General features: G+C 46.3%; 3 protein-coding genes across 3 annotated transcripts; 1 reads left to right on the top strand and 2 right to left on the bottom strand.

Annotated features, from left to right (window-relative positions):
- Positions 1-1,540: 1,540 nt before the first annotated feature.
- Positions 1,541-3,497, bottom strand: LOC111256374. The gene is made up of 2 exons (XM_022824277.1): positions 2,865-3,497; positions 1,541-2,668 (listed from the first exon to the last, which is right to left on the bottom strand). Exons 1-2 carry the CDS (start codon positions 3,495-3,497, stop codon positions 1,541-1,543), a joined length of 1,761 nt encoding a protein of 586 aa, XP_022680012.1.
- Positions 3,498-5,944: 2,447 nt separating this feature from the next.
- LOC101762629 (uncharacterized protein At2g27730, mitochondrial) lies at positions 5,945-9,770 on the bottom strand. Its single transcript, XM_004956159.3, has 3 exons — positions 9,546-9,770; positions 6,845-6,883; positions 5,945-6,553 (listed from the first exon to the last, which is right to left on the bottom strand). The coding sequence occupies exons 1-3, from the start codon at positions 9,648-9,650 to the stop codon at positions 6,341-6,343; spliced, it is 357 nt and encodes a 118-aa protein (XP_004956216.1). The 5' UTR covers positions 9,651-9,770; the 3' UTR covers positions 5,945-6,340.
- Positions 9,771-10,042: 272 nt separating this feature from the next.
- On the top strand, positions 10,043-11,834 carry LOC101762233 (40S ribosomal protein S25-4). Its single transcript, XM_004956158.4, has 3 exons — positions 10,043-10,186; positions 10,278-10,487; positions 11,541-11,834. Exons 1-3 carry the CDS (start codon positions 10,184-10,186, stop codon positions 11,652-11,654), a joined length of 327 nt encoding a protein of 108 aa, XP_004956215.1. The 5' UTR covers positions 10,043-10,183; the 3' UTR covers positions 11,655-11,834.
- Positions 11,835-15,587: the final 3,753 nt, after the last annotated feature.

Here is a 15,587-nt window from a genome sequence, read left to right as displayed (position 1 = left end):
CGGCGCGACTCGCCGGCCGGCGCCCCACCGGCGGCGATACTAGGTCAGGACTGCACCCCTACACCTTCACGCACCCGTGCGCGGCAACAGCTCCTCGGGAGATGGCCGGAGCCATCCCCTCCACGGCGACGGGCGGCGACACCTTCGGCCGGTCGTGACCACTCACGACAACGGCACAACCTACTCAAACAACTACCCTTACACCATCCTAGGACCCCAAGGACTTGCCTACGACTACTTAAGAAGGAAGGGGAGCAGCGCAAGGTAGGGCTCACCGTGAGCGGGCGGCGCGACGACGGCGGACAGAAGCGGCGGCGGCTCAAGGCGTGACGGCGAAGAAGCTGGGCAACAAGTTGCTAAGGTTGCTGGTGGGGTGTAGGCGGAGGTGTGGACGGAAGGAATCGACGGGAGCTGCGGTGTGGCGGTGGAATTTTGCTCGGCGGCGGTGCTTGACAGAAGAGGTGCTGGCGGCGGTAAAAAGAACGGCGGTGAAAACGGCGGCGCGGGAGCGGTAGTTATTCAAGTGTTCACCGCGCGCATGGGCGACACCGTGGCCTACCCGTAGGCTTATGTGGTGAGGAGGTGGCCTAGCTAGACGTGCTGGCGAGCGACCGACGGCGGCGGCGGCGACACGTCCTGCTGCTCTGTCACCGCTCCTCTTTTCTTCTTCTAACGCCCGTGACTTCAGAGCGAAATTACGGCCGATCTTCAATCCAACGGTCCCCAAGCGCCTTAACAGAAGTTGGAGATAAACTCAAACCCTTCACCTTTTCTTTTGGCTCTGACCCGAGATAATCATCAAATACAATTGAATTTTGATTTGTTTCTCGGGTTCCTCTGAAGTTTACTGAAACTGATATTCAGTTCGTCAGTTAATCAAGGTGCTCCATTGCCCGACTTAGTGATCCATTTCGGTGGTCCAAATTCCCTTCCCGTAGCTCAACTTCTTCCCAATGATGTTCTACAACCTCCCAAGTTTCCATTTTGCCCAAGAACACCTACCCTTCTTGATCTACATTGCTCTGAATTCCAATTCAAAGTCGACCCTATACTGTCGGTTTCAGACTTAACCATTTTCAGAGTGACAGTTAACTGTGACAATGTGCTGACTTTGAGCTTGAATTTGAATTCCTTCCTTTCACTATCCCTGGCCAACAACACCCAATTCTTGTAGCCCAATGTTCATACTTCAATATGGTGTAGTTGTCCTGATGCACTTATTTGCAAATTTCTTCAGAATTCAATTTTGAAAACAGACTCTGCTGCTGTTTTTCTGAGTTCTTATTTTCAGACGAGGAACAGTAAACGCCATTTTCCTTTTTCTTTTCTTTGATTCCTTTGAGATAATTTGCACCATTTCTGTTCCACACTCTTGATCCTTAAGTCCTAGTTACTCTTACACTTGCATTCCACATTTTTGCCGAATTTTTCTGAATTTCAAATTTAAAATTCAAATTTCGGCCAAATTTGACCCGAATTTGATTTTCGGCCAATTTCTTTTTCTTTTCTTCTCAATTTGCTTTTAATTCTTCAAAGTCATTTAGATGACTAAATTGGCAGTTGTCACAGGGATCTTGCTAGCAACTTTATCAATAAGGGGTTGGAAATGGGATTTCTTCAAGCGCCCCACCGATAGAGGTAATCCAAGGTACTGGATGGGGAATGTAGCAATCTGTGCATGAAGAATGTCCCTAATTCTGGAAATTTGCTCGTCAGTACAGTAGATCGGCGCCAGCTGACTTTTGTGGAAGTTTGTCCGGAGGCCAGAGACTTGGCCAAAGAAGTCAAGCACAGTCTTGATCGTGATGACGTCTTGGACGCGCGGCGTCGCGAAGATGACAACGTCGTCAGCATACAGTGAGCATTGGTGGTGTATCCCACAGTTAGCTGGGGAGGAGAGCACCCCCTGCTGGGCAGCCGTAGCCAATAGGCGGTGAAGGACCTCCATAACAAGGATGAACAACATAGGGGAAAGGGGGTCTCCTTGCCGTAATCCCCTAGCATTCCGGATGGATCTTCCAGGGGTTCCGTTGAGGAGAACTCGAGTTGAGGCTGTGGACACAAGGATCGCAATCCACTCTCGCCATTTACCCCCAAAGCCACACGCCTGGAGCACCTGCAAGAGGAAGGGCCAGGAGACGGTATCGAAGGCTTTCGAAATGTCTAATTTGATAAGCAGGTTGGGCTTCCGTTTCCTATGCAGGCTCTTGGCCGCGAGTTCAACGAACTTGAAGTTATCATGGATGGAGCGAGTCTTGATGAAGGCGCTCTGGTTGACGTCGACTAGTCTGTGCAGTTCGGGCGCAAGCCGATTGGAGAGCAGCTTAGCGACCAATTTTGCGAAGTTGTGGACCAGACTGATTGGGCGGTAATCAGCCAAAGACGCCGCATCCCATTTTTTAGGCACGAGCGTGATGAGAGCGGTGTTGAGACGGCCAGGCGCAAGCTCGTCGGAAGAACGCATTGAAACAAGCAGTGATGTCACACTTGATAACCGTCCAGGTCGCCTGATAAAATTCGGCCGTGAACCCATCCGGGCCCGGGGCACGCTCAGCGGGAAGCTCTTTGATGGTACTCCAGATCTCGTCTTCGGAGAAGGGGGCATCGAGGTGATGCAGGTCAGCTGCCTGGAAGCCCAAGGCAGCAAGATCCACTCCCGCAGTCCCTTCTGGCGAGGAGCCAAGAATGGAGTGGAAGTAATTATATAAGAGATCCTCCTTGTCAGGTTGAGAGACCGCGATCGTCCCGTCGTATTGAAGGCTGGGGATGAATTTCTTCCTCGCTCGATGGCAAGCGGTCGTGTGAAAAAGTTTAGTGTTGGCGTCCCCCTCGCGAAGGAACAGTAGCCTTGACCGCTGCCTTGCCATATTGCGCTCGAGGGAGGATAGCCCGAGGGTTTTGTACTTGAGCCGCGTCCTAAGGCTCCGCTCCTCTGCAGTCAGCGTGCGAAGCTCCTGGGCCTTGTCGAGCCAGAGAACCACCGCCTTCGCCACCAGCAGTTGGGCGCGGATCTGCCCCACCTTCTTAGAGCTCCAGCGTTGCAAGGATTTGGCTGTGCATTTGAGCTTGTGGTCTAGACGGACAAAAGGGTCCGTGGAGGGACAGGTCGAGGACCAGGCTCCCGCAACAGTTTCAGAGAAGCCCAGCAGAGCAATCCACCAGGGCTCAAAGTGAAACTGGCGTTTAGAAGGGAAGTAGGCATTAGTCGCCAAGTGGAGCGGGCAGTGGTCGGAGGCGCCAGAGGAGAGAGCTTGTAGGAACGCGAAGCTATAATGCGCATCCCAATCGGTGGAGACCAGGACACGGTCAAGCCGCGCCAGAGTCGGAGTCTCGCGCTCGTTGCTCCAAGTATAACGCCGTCCGTGCAGATAAACGTCCTTGAGCTGCATATCATTAACAAACCGCCTGAACCTTCGGATGTTCCTCCGGTTGATGTTACCCGAGTTCTTGTCCGACGCATTGAGAATGAGGTTGAAATCACCCGCAATTACCCACATGGCCGCAGCATGGGGCTGGACGGCACGGAGTTCGTCCAGAAAATCGATTTTATCGGCCTCCGATTGGGGCCCGTAGACGATGGTGAGACTCCAAGGCGTGTCCTGGGACAGGAAGCTAACGGATACCGTAAGAGAGAAACGGCCAGAGTGCAGGCGGGAGCAAGTTGCAACGGAGTTCCGGCAGGAAACAAGGATCCCTCCGCGCGTGCCATCAGACGGCAGGTAATCGTAGGAGGAAGAGAAGTCGCCTCCAAGCATTTCAGCAATAAGAAATGGGGAGAGTACAGCCAACTTTGTCTCCTGTAAGCATACAATCGCACCATTTGCCTCAGCTACCAGGTCCCGCAGGGCGTCGCGCCGGGAACGTGCATTGAGGCCTCGCACATTCCAGACAAGCATATTGATGTTGGGAGCTTGCATGGGGCACGCGGGCGGCGGTGGGGCATCGTGGGCGCCTGGTGGCTATATGCAGGCATCATCCGCCCGACCAGCAATCTGCATGAGTTCGTGGTCAGAAAGTTCGTTAGCCAGCGGGAAGATATCACGGAGCGCGGCAAAGTGCTCCGGCTGCACGGCGGAGTGTAGAAATTTGTCAAAGTCACAGGGTGTGACACAGTCTCCCTCCGCGTCCTGCGAGATGACGCCTAGCTTTTTCATGGCCAGTATTTCCCCCTTGCGAGATGGCCGAATGGCAACGTTGAGGGGATTACTAGCAAGGCGGCTGCTACGGCGAGGTGTTGCGGTGGGGGGGAGGTGGTGCAGGGCCAGAGTTGGTGGGCCGGGCCGCAAGGGGTAACTGGAAAGAAAGGCGAACGCTGTTGATGAAAGCGGACGCCTTCTCCCGCGTGGTGGTGGAAGAGCTTGGATGTGGGGTTGTTGCTGGCGGGGAGCTGTGTGGCGGGGTGGCAGGGTCAGCAGGAGTGACAACCGCGCCCGCCGACGAGGGGCCCGCTAGAGGGGTGGTGGTGCAGGCTCACATGACTGCAGGCGCGCACGCCGCGAGTACGTTAGGAAGCGGTGGGGAGGGGCGACCTCCACGTGCGGCGTCCCCAAGGACTGAGCAGAGCCAGGCGGCGTGTAGGCGCCCAAGGAAGAGGCCTCAAGGAGCATAGGGTCGTCATGACTGCTCCTCTTTCATTCAATTTCCCCCTTCAGACCTTCATTTAGTCCATGGATCCAAGTGAGCTGGCCGATCCAGCCCAGGTTTTATTTCTGCAAACATTCATGCACATTTTGCTTGCCACTTACACACCATGTGAAGTTTTTCTAGAATCAAGGAAACATCACTTGCAAAAATTTTGGGCCGTTGCTTTGATTGATGTAGGAAAGTGGCCACAGGGAAATTGCGCTACCAGGTTCCCCTCTGTGAAAGATTAATAGAATCTGCATGCAAGGATTACATAATGCTGGATGATCAAGGAACCTCTACTTCTTGTCCACGAAAATCTGCCATTCAAAGAAATAAGGAATAAACATTGTAATATCACATAGGAATACAAAGTGCAATGTTAGTCCTTGTCAGATGGTTTTAATTTTAGCATCTTAGGCATGTCTCTCGGAGTGATCTCTGTCCCATGTGTTCTCTTCTAAAGGAAGAGTCTAACTATGTACGTAATGTTTGCTTAGCCTGTTCGGAGTTATATAGAAATCTGTGAATAAGATCAGGTTTGGATCAGAGAGAGTATAATGTTCCTATCTAAGAAGTAGAGAATGAATATAGTCTGGTTCCAACTTCCAATTGCTTCAGGCCTTGTTTTTGTAGTTTTTTCATGGGGTAGTTTTAGGATTTAGTTCAACCATCCATAAAAACTTAATTTCCAACATTTCCTATGGAATTAGTTGTCATCAGTTTCAAAAGAGTGTAAAAGAAAGTACACTACCTATCATCTAAAACGGCAGCAGTTTCTTGAATTAAAAATTTTATATTCCTGATAACTGTAGGTTTTAATTGGCTCACAGAAGTAGCTCAAGAACTTGTGTTCCACATGACCATGGAGACTTCATTGCACCTAGAAAATGATTGACGTCTTTGGTTGTTGGTTTGGTGACATGCATGCATGATGCACCATCACCATCAGTTTGGGCAGGCAAGTTTTTGTTCCGGTAGTTCCAGTTCTAGATTAATTTCTGTGGAGGCTGCCATGCGAGTGTTAGCAACTTACTATGAAGCAAGTCAGTCTTGTTGTTTATCAAACTGTGCGCCAGTCATCTACACAGCTCTGAAATTTCTACGTTAAAAAGAGTACGTTTCTGCTGTCTTTTGTGTTGTGACTGCTTCTCCATATTTGCACTACGCGAAGCATCCCAGTACGGAAATGCTTTTGGAAGTGCGCGAACATAGACACAGGTTGATTCCATAGAGGCATCCCAGAACAGAAATGCTAGTGAAAGCATATAACAACTTTTAATTCTTACAGAAACGCTATCGAAAGAACATACGAAGTATATGACTATTGTGGCAAAACCGAGGCAAATGGCAACGCATGTATTATGTCATTCCCATTCAGCATCACAGAATGCACCAAGGCATATAGGTTCTGATTAAAGACTAGAGACAACAGACTCCATACATTCAGAACAACAGTACCCAAAAAACCTCTTTCAGCAGCGATGTAGCATTAGCATCAGACAACATTGCGATTCATCACATGCGGGAGAACTACAGAACGTCTCGAGCGCATACTTCAAAGTTCAATGATGCGGCCTCAGAACGAGTAGTGCAGAGTACATTTCAACAATTATTTCCACGAAGAAGGTGCAGGTCTATGCGCAGAAAGTAAACCAGGGTGAAACGTGAAACTGATAAGGCAGACCATCCGCGGATCCCATTCACAACCACCCCTTCAGTCCACAACCTCCTCCGACTTCTTAGGCTTTGACAAGAGATACCAACCCAGGCCACTCAGGGCAGCAACTGTGCCTGCAAAGACAGCGTAGTTCCTGTTCTTGTCGGTGGACGCACCAGTAGATGCTGACTCTGTTGGCCCGCCCGCGGCCTTCACGTCACTTGCTGCAGAGCTTGTGGTTGACGAAGCTTGCTCTCCTGAGCTGGGACCCTGGAATCATGTAACATCTTGTGTTAGAGCGACACACAGTTTCATGAGTTCATGAAACAGATATGCAGTGCTCCTACTTACAACTTAGCATGGCTTAACATACATAGGCAAAGACAAATATACCAGTAACGCGATCATGATTCCAAGTAAAAGAATTGATACATTCATGGTTCTATGTAAAGAATTCATGATTCCCCATAAAAAGCATCAACAAAACAGAAGGTTATCATCAAACACGAAAGGAATGCTGCCCAATTCAATGCTTGGGCCTTGAGATGATGTGTTTCATACCTTGCGTGCGGCCTTCTCCAGCTTGTCTTGTTCCATTTTCTGCAGTAAAAACAAAATTCACATGGCATGTTATTATCATAGTATCAAGAAAATAATATCAAGACATCAAAAGAGCCATAAATAACCACCAAAAAAAGCTATATACAGGATTTCTACATCGATAGAGGCAATGAAAAAGCTTATCCAAATACCACTTCAGATTTAAGGATTTCATGGCACTGCAGTGTATAAACTTTTTACAGTTTATAAGAAATGCGGTGAAGCATTCACTTCAATAATTCATTATAAAACAAGCCTAATGGATTGAGTTTATGCACAAATATTTCACACCAATTCTGCAGTCATCTTCAATGATAATGTCTATCTTACATGTCAGGCACACAAATGAATAAGTTTCACATTCATGCTAGAAATTCTCAAGCTTCTGGAACACACTAATTGTAGCACCTAATTACGTACTCATAACTAGTTATGTACAGATGAAGAAGGCAGGTGATAAAATAAAACTAACTTAGCTCACGATTGGTTCAAAGAACTCGGAATAAAAGTATAAGCTCAATACTATAACCAAAAATATGGTCATAGAATGTGATAGAAGTTTTTGCAAAGAGTCAGACAATGAAATGTATAATCAGAAGCAAGAGACAGGCATCAACAGTGTCCTAATATACCAACAATTTGTCACAACACACAAGCATCACAATCTGGGATGGAACCAAACTCAGAAGAAAATAGTGTATAGGCTTTTCTGAGTCTGAGTCATCACGAGACAAACTAACAGGACCTTACAAAATTCACAGCCTTCAAAGTTCCAGAAGCAAAAACAGCCCACTCAGTCAAGGTTGCAAAAATCAATAACGATGCATCTCAAACACATGTGCACCCACAAGACAGAAAACACGACCATGTATGAACCCAATTTTCAACATAAATTGGTGTATTACTGGACCAGGGATGAAAAATACTATCCCATTATCACTAAAAAACATGTATACATCATCAAAATCTCATTCACCAGTATACTCGTACCTCCTCAAACTATAGTATAAGAAGACAACCTATAAAAAATTCTCAAGACAACACTTGCGGAGCTCATATGAGCATGGGCTCCTACCAACAGATGGCATCACATCCAAATATAATAGTCAGTATATTGTCTAAGCAGTAGCAATGCAGAGTATAACTCACAGCTTAAGACTTAAAGTCAAAGCCTGCAATGCTAACAACATTCGTATTCATGATTCCAGAAAGGCATGCTTATGTTGATCACAAGATATTTATGGACTGCTTTATTAGAAGATGGTGATGGAAATTGGAAACTTGGGAGATAGACAGCCAAACAGTCGAAATTGGAAACTTGGCAGATAGACAGAAGAAAATAGTGTATATGCTTTACAATTAGTGCAACTATCTAACAGTAACAGGACCCAACAGAGTGACCTTCAAACTTCCAGATGCAAAAGCAACCCTTAGCCATGATCCCAGAAAACAATATGCATGCATATCATACAAATGCGTACCAACAGGACAACTATGGCCAGGTAGACAATCACCACAATTCAATGTGTCACTGGATCAGCGGTGCATGATTCTATTCATGTCACCAACGAAAAGAATTTATACCATCACATAACCACATTGACCAGTATAACAAGACAACCTAGAGTAAGCTCCCAAGTCACAATACTTGGGGAAGCCCACCATAAGCACCAAGCTTGCACAGACAGTAGACAACTCAAGTATACAAGCAGTATAATTTATCCAAGCATTAGTGTAATCTTTAATGGCTTAAGGCTAAAAGAGAAAACCTGCTATGGTCACAATTTTCACATCCATGGTTCCAGAAACACATGCTTATGCAGATCATATCATCACAATATATCTACCTACCAGTTTATCAGTACAAATATGCATCCATTTTAACATAACTTTTTAGCAGAACGAAGCTGATCAGGTACACAGACACACACAAAAAACATGAAATTAGCATATATGGATTTCTGAAACTATAATAAACTGTGATTCTATCAGCTCATAACTAGTGGTGTTCTCCAACAGCAGTACAAGATGGATGAGCAAACAAACATAGCTGAAGGAAAACTACAACATTGCAACATGTATGATTTTTCAACTAGAAGAATTTGGGGACCTTATTTAACATTGATAAAAGTAAATCACACGCATAAGAAGCATGAGTCACCGCAGCAACAGTTGCACATGAACCTCAGGAAGCTAAAAACTCCACAATTTCAGACATCACATAATCAGGTAGCACGCATCTCAACCAAAGCAGTACTAAGAAGGCCAAAAGCATGGCCGGGGTAGGTAATCAACAAATTAACAACATAAATTGATGCCATACTGCAACAGGGCCACAGGTAACCATTCCAAGGTCAGCAACTAGCAAACGTTTGCACCAAAACAAAACCCCAGTCACCAGTACACTCCTTTCCTGGAACTACACTACAACAAGGAAACCCTAGACAAAAATTACCCAAGTCCCGGAACGCGCGGAGGTCACCAGAAGCACGCGGCTCACGCACAGAGACCGCATCACGAGCCACTTCCAACACTTGCGGAACTAGAAGCGAGTCCTTAGATCGCATCACCAGTCGCACACCCACACGCCTTGCAGGAATCGCGCTCCCGATCAGAAACCACTAGAGGAAGGAAGCGAGAGAGAAAGGGGAGAAATCTGGACCTTGATGTAGACGTTCTCGGCGGCCTTCTCCTCCTCGCCGAGGACCTTGCCGCCGGAGGACAGGAGCCTGCGCTGCACGAACCTCGCCGCCGTCCTGGCCGCCATCGCCGCCGATCGAGAAACCCTGGAGGACGATGACGTCACCCGCTCCCTCGCTCTCCGCTTCGCTCCCCTTGCCTTTGCCCTCTCGCGAAGAAAGAAATGAGTTGCTGCGAACTGCCTCTGGAGCCCCCTCCCCTCCTCTTTGAACAAGACCCAGGCTGTGCTATTTTTGCAGATTTGTCCTCAGAAAGATGTTTAAATTCGCGATATGCGGTCCTTTTAAGGGGTACGATGCAATATACAGATCGTGTGAGGAGATTTCTACATGTTATGCGTCGTGGCGCAATTCGCCAATTCGTGCAGTTACAGGGGTGCTTTCGTAATATTGTCAACTTTGAGGGCGTAGATGAGCCCCAAGGCGGAGTCCCAGCCCTCCAATCGCATCGGACGGTGGAGAGCACGCTTCACCCGCCGAAAACCCTAGCCTCCGACTCATATACCCGCTGCTCATCCCCACCCTCCTCGACTCCCGCCGCCGCCGCACCCCTCCTCTTCGTCGCTCGCCTCGCCTGCCTCGCGCCGCCGCCACCTCCGCCATGGTACGTCTCGCTCCTCTCCTCTCCGCTCCACCCATCCGCACCGCCGCGCAGCCTGCTCGACTGTTGCTGACCGTCTCGCTTGTTCTCGCAGGCCCCGAAGAAGGACAAGGCCCCGCCGCCGTCGTCCAAGCCGGCCAAGTCCGGAGGCGGCAAGCAGAAGAAGAAGAAGTGGAGCAAGGGTAAGCAGAAGGAGAAGGTTAACAACGCGGTGCTCTTCGACCAGGCCACCTACGACAAGCTGCTCACCGAGGCGCCCAAGTTCAAGCAGATCACTCCATCCATCCTCTCCGAGCGCCTCAGGGTAATCATCTTCTTCACTTGGAATTATTATGGATCTCGCCCCTGTTTGTGCGCTTTCCCGTCTTCCAGTGGTACATCATATTTGGTGCGGTTTAAAAGCTTTGTTTATGATATGTGGCTGTAGAATCTCAATTAGCATTACGAGAATCGATGCTAGCATGAGTTTCGAACTTTGGTCTGTATAGGTCTGTGTAGATGTTAGATAACACAGTATGTGCTAGTTTTCGACGCGAGCTGTCAAACTTGATGATGTCGAGCTGCTTGCGCCTTGTCTGTGCAATTACAAGTCCACTCAGTAGGAGGTGGATATGAAAGGCTGTTCAGTTTGAAGTGTCAAATGTGTTGATATTCTGTGTAGTTGTGATAATTTTTATATTCATCAGTGTTTGGAATGCAAAATCACATTGGTAACTATTCAATGTTCCGAATGCAATATGTTATGTGTAGCCGTGATAATTTTTATATTCAATGTTCCGAATGCAAAATCACATGGGTAAATATTCAACACCATTATCCGTGCAAATATGTCCACTTGGTAGGAAGTAGGATATGAAAGGCCTTATGATCAGTTTGTAGTGTCAAGTGTGTTGATATTCTGTGTAGTTGTGATTACTTTTATATTCAGTGGTTGGAACCCAACAAGTGTTTGGGTAATTAGATAGTCATTCACCATTTGTCAGACCTCAGTTCCACTTTGTCAACATAAATGGTGAACTGGAACTGTTTTAAAATTAAGTCATGACTTTAGGACTGCCCATAGAAGCTGGAATTCCTTTCCTGAGTACGGGAACTGCTTGTTGTTACCAACTTACTATCTACGCCTTTGTTGTTTGCATGTATGATTCAATTGAGGTTGGATTTGTAAGCTAGACTATTTCTGGTTCATATTACAAAGTTTTTGGTTCTTATGGCAGGTAGAATATGCACATTATGTTTGTTCATCACCTATTTGTTAGCTTGCAATGTATTGAGCTATCTGCTTGTGCTGTATCCTCAATCAATCTCATTAAATCAGCATGTGAGTAAGGCAAGTTTTGTTTCTTTTCGCCTACAGATCAATGGATCCCTGGCTCGGAGGGCCATCAAGGACCTGATGGCAAGGGGGCTCATAAGGATGGTCGCCGTTCATTCCAGCCAGCAGATATACACCAGGGCAACAAACACATGAGGGATGTTTTGCATCTTGTTGAAGTTACCTAGTCTAGGGGGCTTGGAAGTTGCTGTTGCACTAAGTTTATTTCAATCATGACTCAGTTGATGTTACCATTGCCGTTGAGAATGTTTAATACTTTTGAGATCATGGTACTATTTTAAGCTCATGTTGCCAGCCTAGTCTGTCAGTCTATCAGACAGTGGTCGTCGTTTGTTTATCGTGGGTGTTCTGCAGTCCGTTCGACTGAAACGCAGTTTACTGATGTTTCAGAAGCTATATCTGCTCCCCGTTACGAATTCTGTTATGTCAAGTTTAGATGAAACCCCCAGCATTTAAACAACACAACTTTAGACCAAACCCAACTCCACATGGCCGCATCTATTCCTCTTGCATCCATCCGGACTAGTGACACATAACCTGACTAGTAGTGAGACACAAGGGATACAAGTGACTGGAGATCCTACTGTGCATGTAGGCGAAGGTGATGCATGTGTTCCTGTCAGCAGAAAATGGGCACACTGCTTGCAGCACCTTTCTCTTCATATCCACAGCAGCAACCCATGCTTTGGCATCCTGCCGCTCGAACCTCGTCATGAAGTACACGGTGTCATGATGATCAAGGGCGAGGGTGGTTGGCACACGTCAAGCCTCTTGAAGGGTGGGAGAGCCATGCCTTCGTCATTGAACATCTTGGGGAGTAGCTTGGTGGGTGGGTCATGCTCAAAGTCCATGCAGTTGGAGTCGATTTCATAGTCCTTGCTCCATCTATCCTCCAAGGAACAAGTTGCAGCCCGGCTGTACGTGGCAGCGAAGCGATCCAACCATCTCTGAGGCGGAGGCCCCTGAAGACCACACTATCTTTCCCGTGGAGCTGCAATTCAACAAACTTGAGCCGACCATCGATGACAGCAATGTCCCGAGAAAGGCGTGCTTCACCCCTGAGCTTCTTCTTTGGTCGAGTCTCTGGTAAGGACGTAGCGAAGCGTTCCTTCTGTTGGATTTTTATCTGTGTCTATCAACATTTATTTCATATCATTATTCATTATATATATTCACTTCAATGTGAAATTATTTATTGATGCGAGTGACAAGGAAATTATTGATGTGAAATCTAACTCGAGGTGTCGAGGATATTTGTACTGGAATACAGGGTACAACGACAGAAGAGCTAGATTTGTTTTGCAGAATCGACTTTGCAGGTTGTTAACCCACATGATCAGATCGGAATTGATCTCATATATACAACTGATCATGGCAACATGGCTCACACAGGTACGCTAGGGACTAATATATTTTAAACTCATTAAACTGACTTGTCTGATCGTGGTTGGTGACATGCGTACCCTCTACCCTCATTATGAATTGTGAGCGACACCACGGATAAGGCAGAGGAATAGAGGGTAGACCGTATAGCTCACAATTTCCAACATTGGTATTAGAGGGATACGGTTAGTTCCATCTAATTTTTCGTTGCGAACTCGAACGAAACCCTAGCTCCGAGAAAATTCTCTGCCACCGCCGCCTCTCCGTCGCGGTGTCGCATACACCACATCGCCGTCGCAACTCGATTCCCGCGTGGAAGCTGGGGAGCGCATATTGCATCCCCTCCCGCCGTGCATGCGTAAATCGAGGAAGTCCCAACTGTTTTTTCCTAAGATTTGTGCTGCTCCCGCACTCGTGAAGATTGGAGGAAGGAGCTCCTGTACCTGCGTGCTGCTTGCTGGTGCTCGTCAACAAGCACGTGAAGATCAGGGAAGGAGCTCAAACACGCGGGGGCTTCACTTGGTGCTCTACGCACGTGGATCGAGGAAGCAAAGAGTTGAACGTTTTTTTTTATTCGATCTGCACATCGTCCTCTCTCTGGTATAGAATATCATCACTCCCAATGGCATCTAATACTGTTTTTTTCTCAGCTGCTTAGAACTTGCAAGTTAGATGGCTTCAATTTCACAGTTTGGAAACGAAAAATCATGTATTTGCATATTGATTATGTCATTGATGTGCCTGAACCGGAAAACACAAAGAATGATGCCGCTGATGAGGAAAGAAAGATTATTTGGTAGAATATGAAGCTTGGGCTAAAGATAATAAAAGGGTTCGTATATTTATGTTGGGATCTATCACAGATTCTTTAGCTGCTGAGTACGAGGGTGAACAGATTGCTCGGAAAATATTGAGCAATCTGGAAAAAAGATTTTGGTGATGTATCTCTTGTAAAAGTGCTCATTCTTGTTAATCGTTCTCTCTCTACCAAGATGAGCGATGGTGGTTCTGTTAATGAGCATATCAATAAACTCTGTGTTTTACCAGAGGAATTAAAAATTGTTGGCTATCCTTTTCAAGAAGAAGTGCAAGTTATGGTTCTGAACTCTCTGCCAAATTGATGGGAACAATTTAAGATGTCGTTTTGTCATTCTGAGCGTACTCTTAATATGCGCAATTTGAGGCATCACTTGCTTATGGGAGAAGATAGGAAACTCTCCCAGGGAAAGGAAAGAAACTCAAATAATTCTAAGTTGCACCTTGGAGAGGAAAGGTACAATGCAAATAAAAGGAATTGGCAAAAGAACAAATCTAGAGTTGATTTGAGAGACATACTTAATAATAAACGCAATCGTGATTATCGTGGAAATTATGACTCATCTCAGAGGAATAACATGATTAAAAAGGATTTCGCCTGTCATAACTGTGGTCTGTATGGGTATTTTAGAGTTGACTGCAGGAAGAAGAGGAAGCATAATGATAATAAGAAGCAGGAAGGACGCCATGATGATTCTAAAGGGAGGTATGCATTCTATTTTTTTGTATGCACTGAATCTTTATTTACTACCACTTTTCCAAATAGTTGAGTTGTCGATCATGATTCTACATCACATATTGCTAGAGATCATAAATCTTTTACTTTCATGCAAACAATTCCAAGGGGAAATAGATATATCTACTTAGGCACTAATGCTAGAGCTGATAGACTTGGAATTGGAAATTATGTCCTAAAACTTCCTGGTGGAGGAAAGTTATTGTTAAATGACACTTTATATTCACCTAGCATGAGAAGAAATTTAGTCTCTGTCTCTCAGTTGAATTATGTTGGATATGATATACTATTTGGAAAAGGAAGAGTTAAAATATTGCTCAATGGGAAATCATGATGGCCTTTATCGTGGTGGGTCCCGCAAACATATAAGGTTGGAGGGGGGAGGGGCTCTCCCAATGCTTTTAACAGGAGAAGCATCTTCGCCTAGTTACGTCCTTTCTAAAATTCGGATTTTCACAAATGAAGAGTCCTATTTACCAACAATGTGAACCGTGATAATAAATTGCATCAACAACGAGGAGTCATCGTGGCAACCATTGGAGGACTAATGTAAAAAAATTTGTTTGCATTAATTAGATGATAAGTAGAGTTATTTCTTGATCATCATGTCAGGTGAAATAGAACGAAGGAAGTATACGCGAGCGAGCGCTAAGCCACAGCCAACAGCCTAGCGGAGCCTTGCTGGGCCGGCCTCTCGCGCGCGCGTACAACTCCAAATGACATTGGGCCTGGAAATAAGCAGGGTTTTGTAAAACTGCTGGGTCCCGCAGAGAATTCCATGCATGTTCTTGAGTTTGTAGGCCTGTTGTCGGCCGGGTCAAATGAAGTGTTATATGGCAAATGAAAGTTTATATGTGTATCCAGTGAGAGTTAACTACATGGTTTTACGGGCAGATTTGTACCTTTTTTAAAGAAAAACAAATAGCGGGTATAGCCAAATGCAAGTCTCTAGATTGCATTGGTGATTGATCTGATGTGATTGGGTTTTTCTGGGATTAAGAATTTAAGTCACTTTGCCACTTTTGCGTACATATAGCAAGCAGGACTCCCTTTGGGTACGTACACACAATGCTGGCAGCAACACACATGAGATTCTCAGGAGCTCAGGCAATTTTAGTCCACAGAGCCTTAAC

The sequence above is a fragment of the Setaria italica genome, chromosome II (assembly GCF_000263155.2).
Source record: "Setaria italica strain Yugu1 chromosome II, Setaria_italica_v2.0, whole genome shotgun sequence".
Lineage (NCBI taxonomy): Eukaryota > Viridiplantae > Streptophyta > Magnoliopsida > Poales > Poaceae > Setaria > Setaria italica.
Note: the sequence above shows the minus strand (reverse complement) of the source record. Positions and strands in the feature narration are given on the sequence as shown.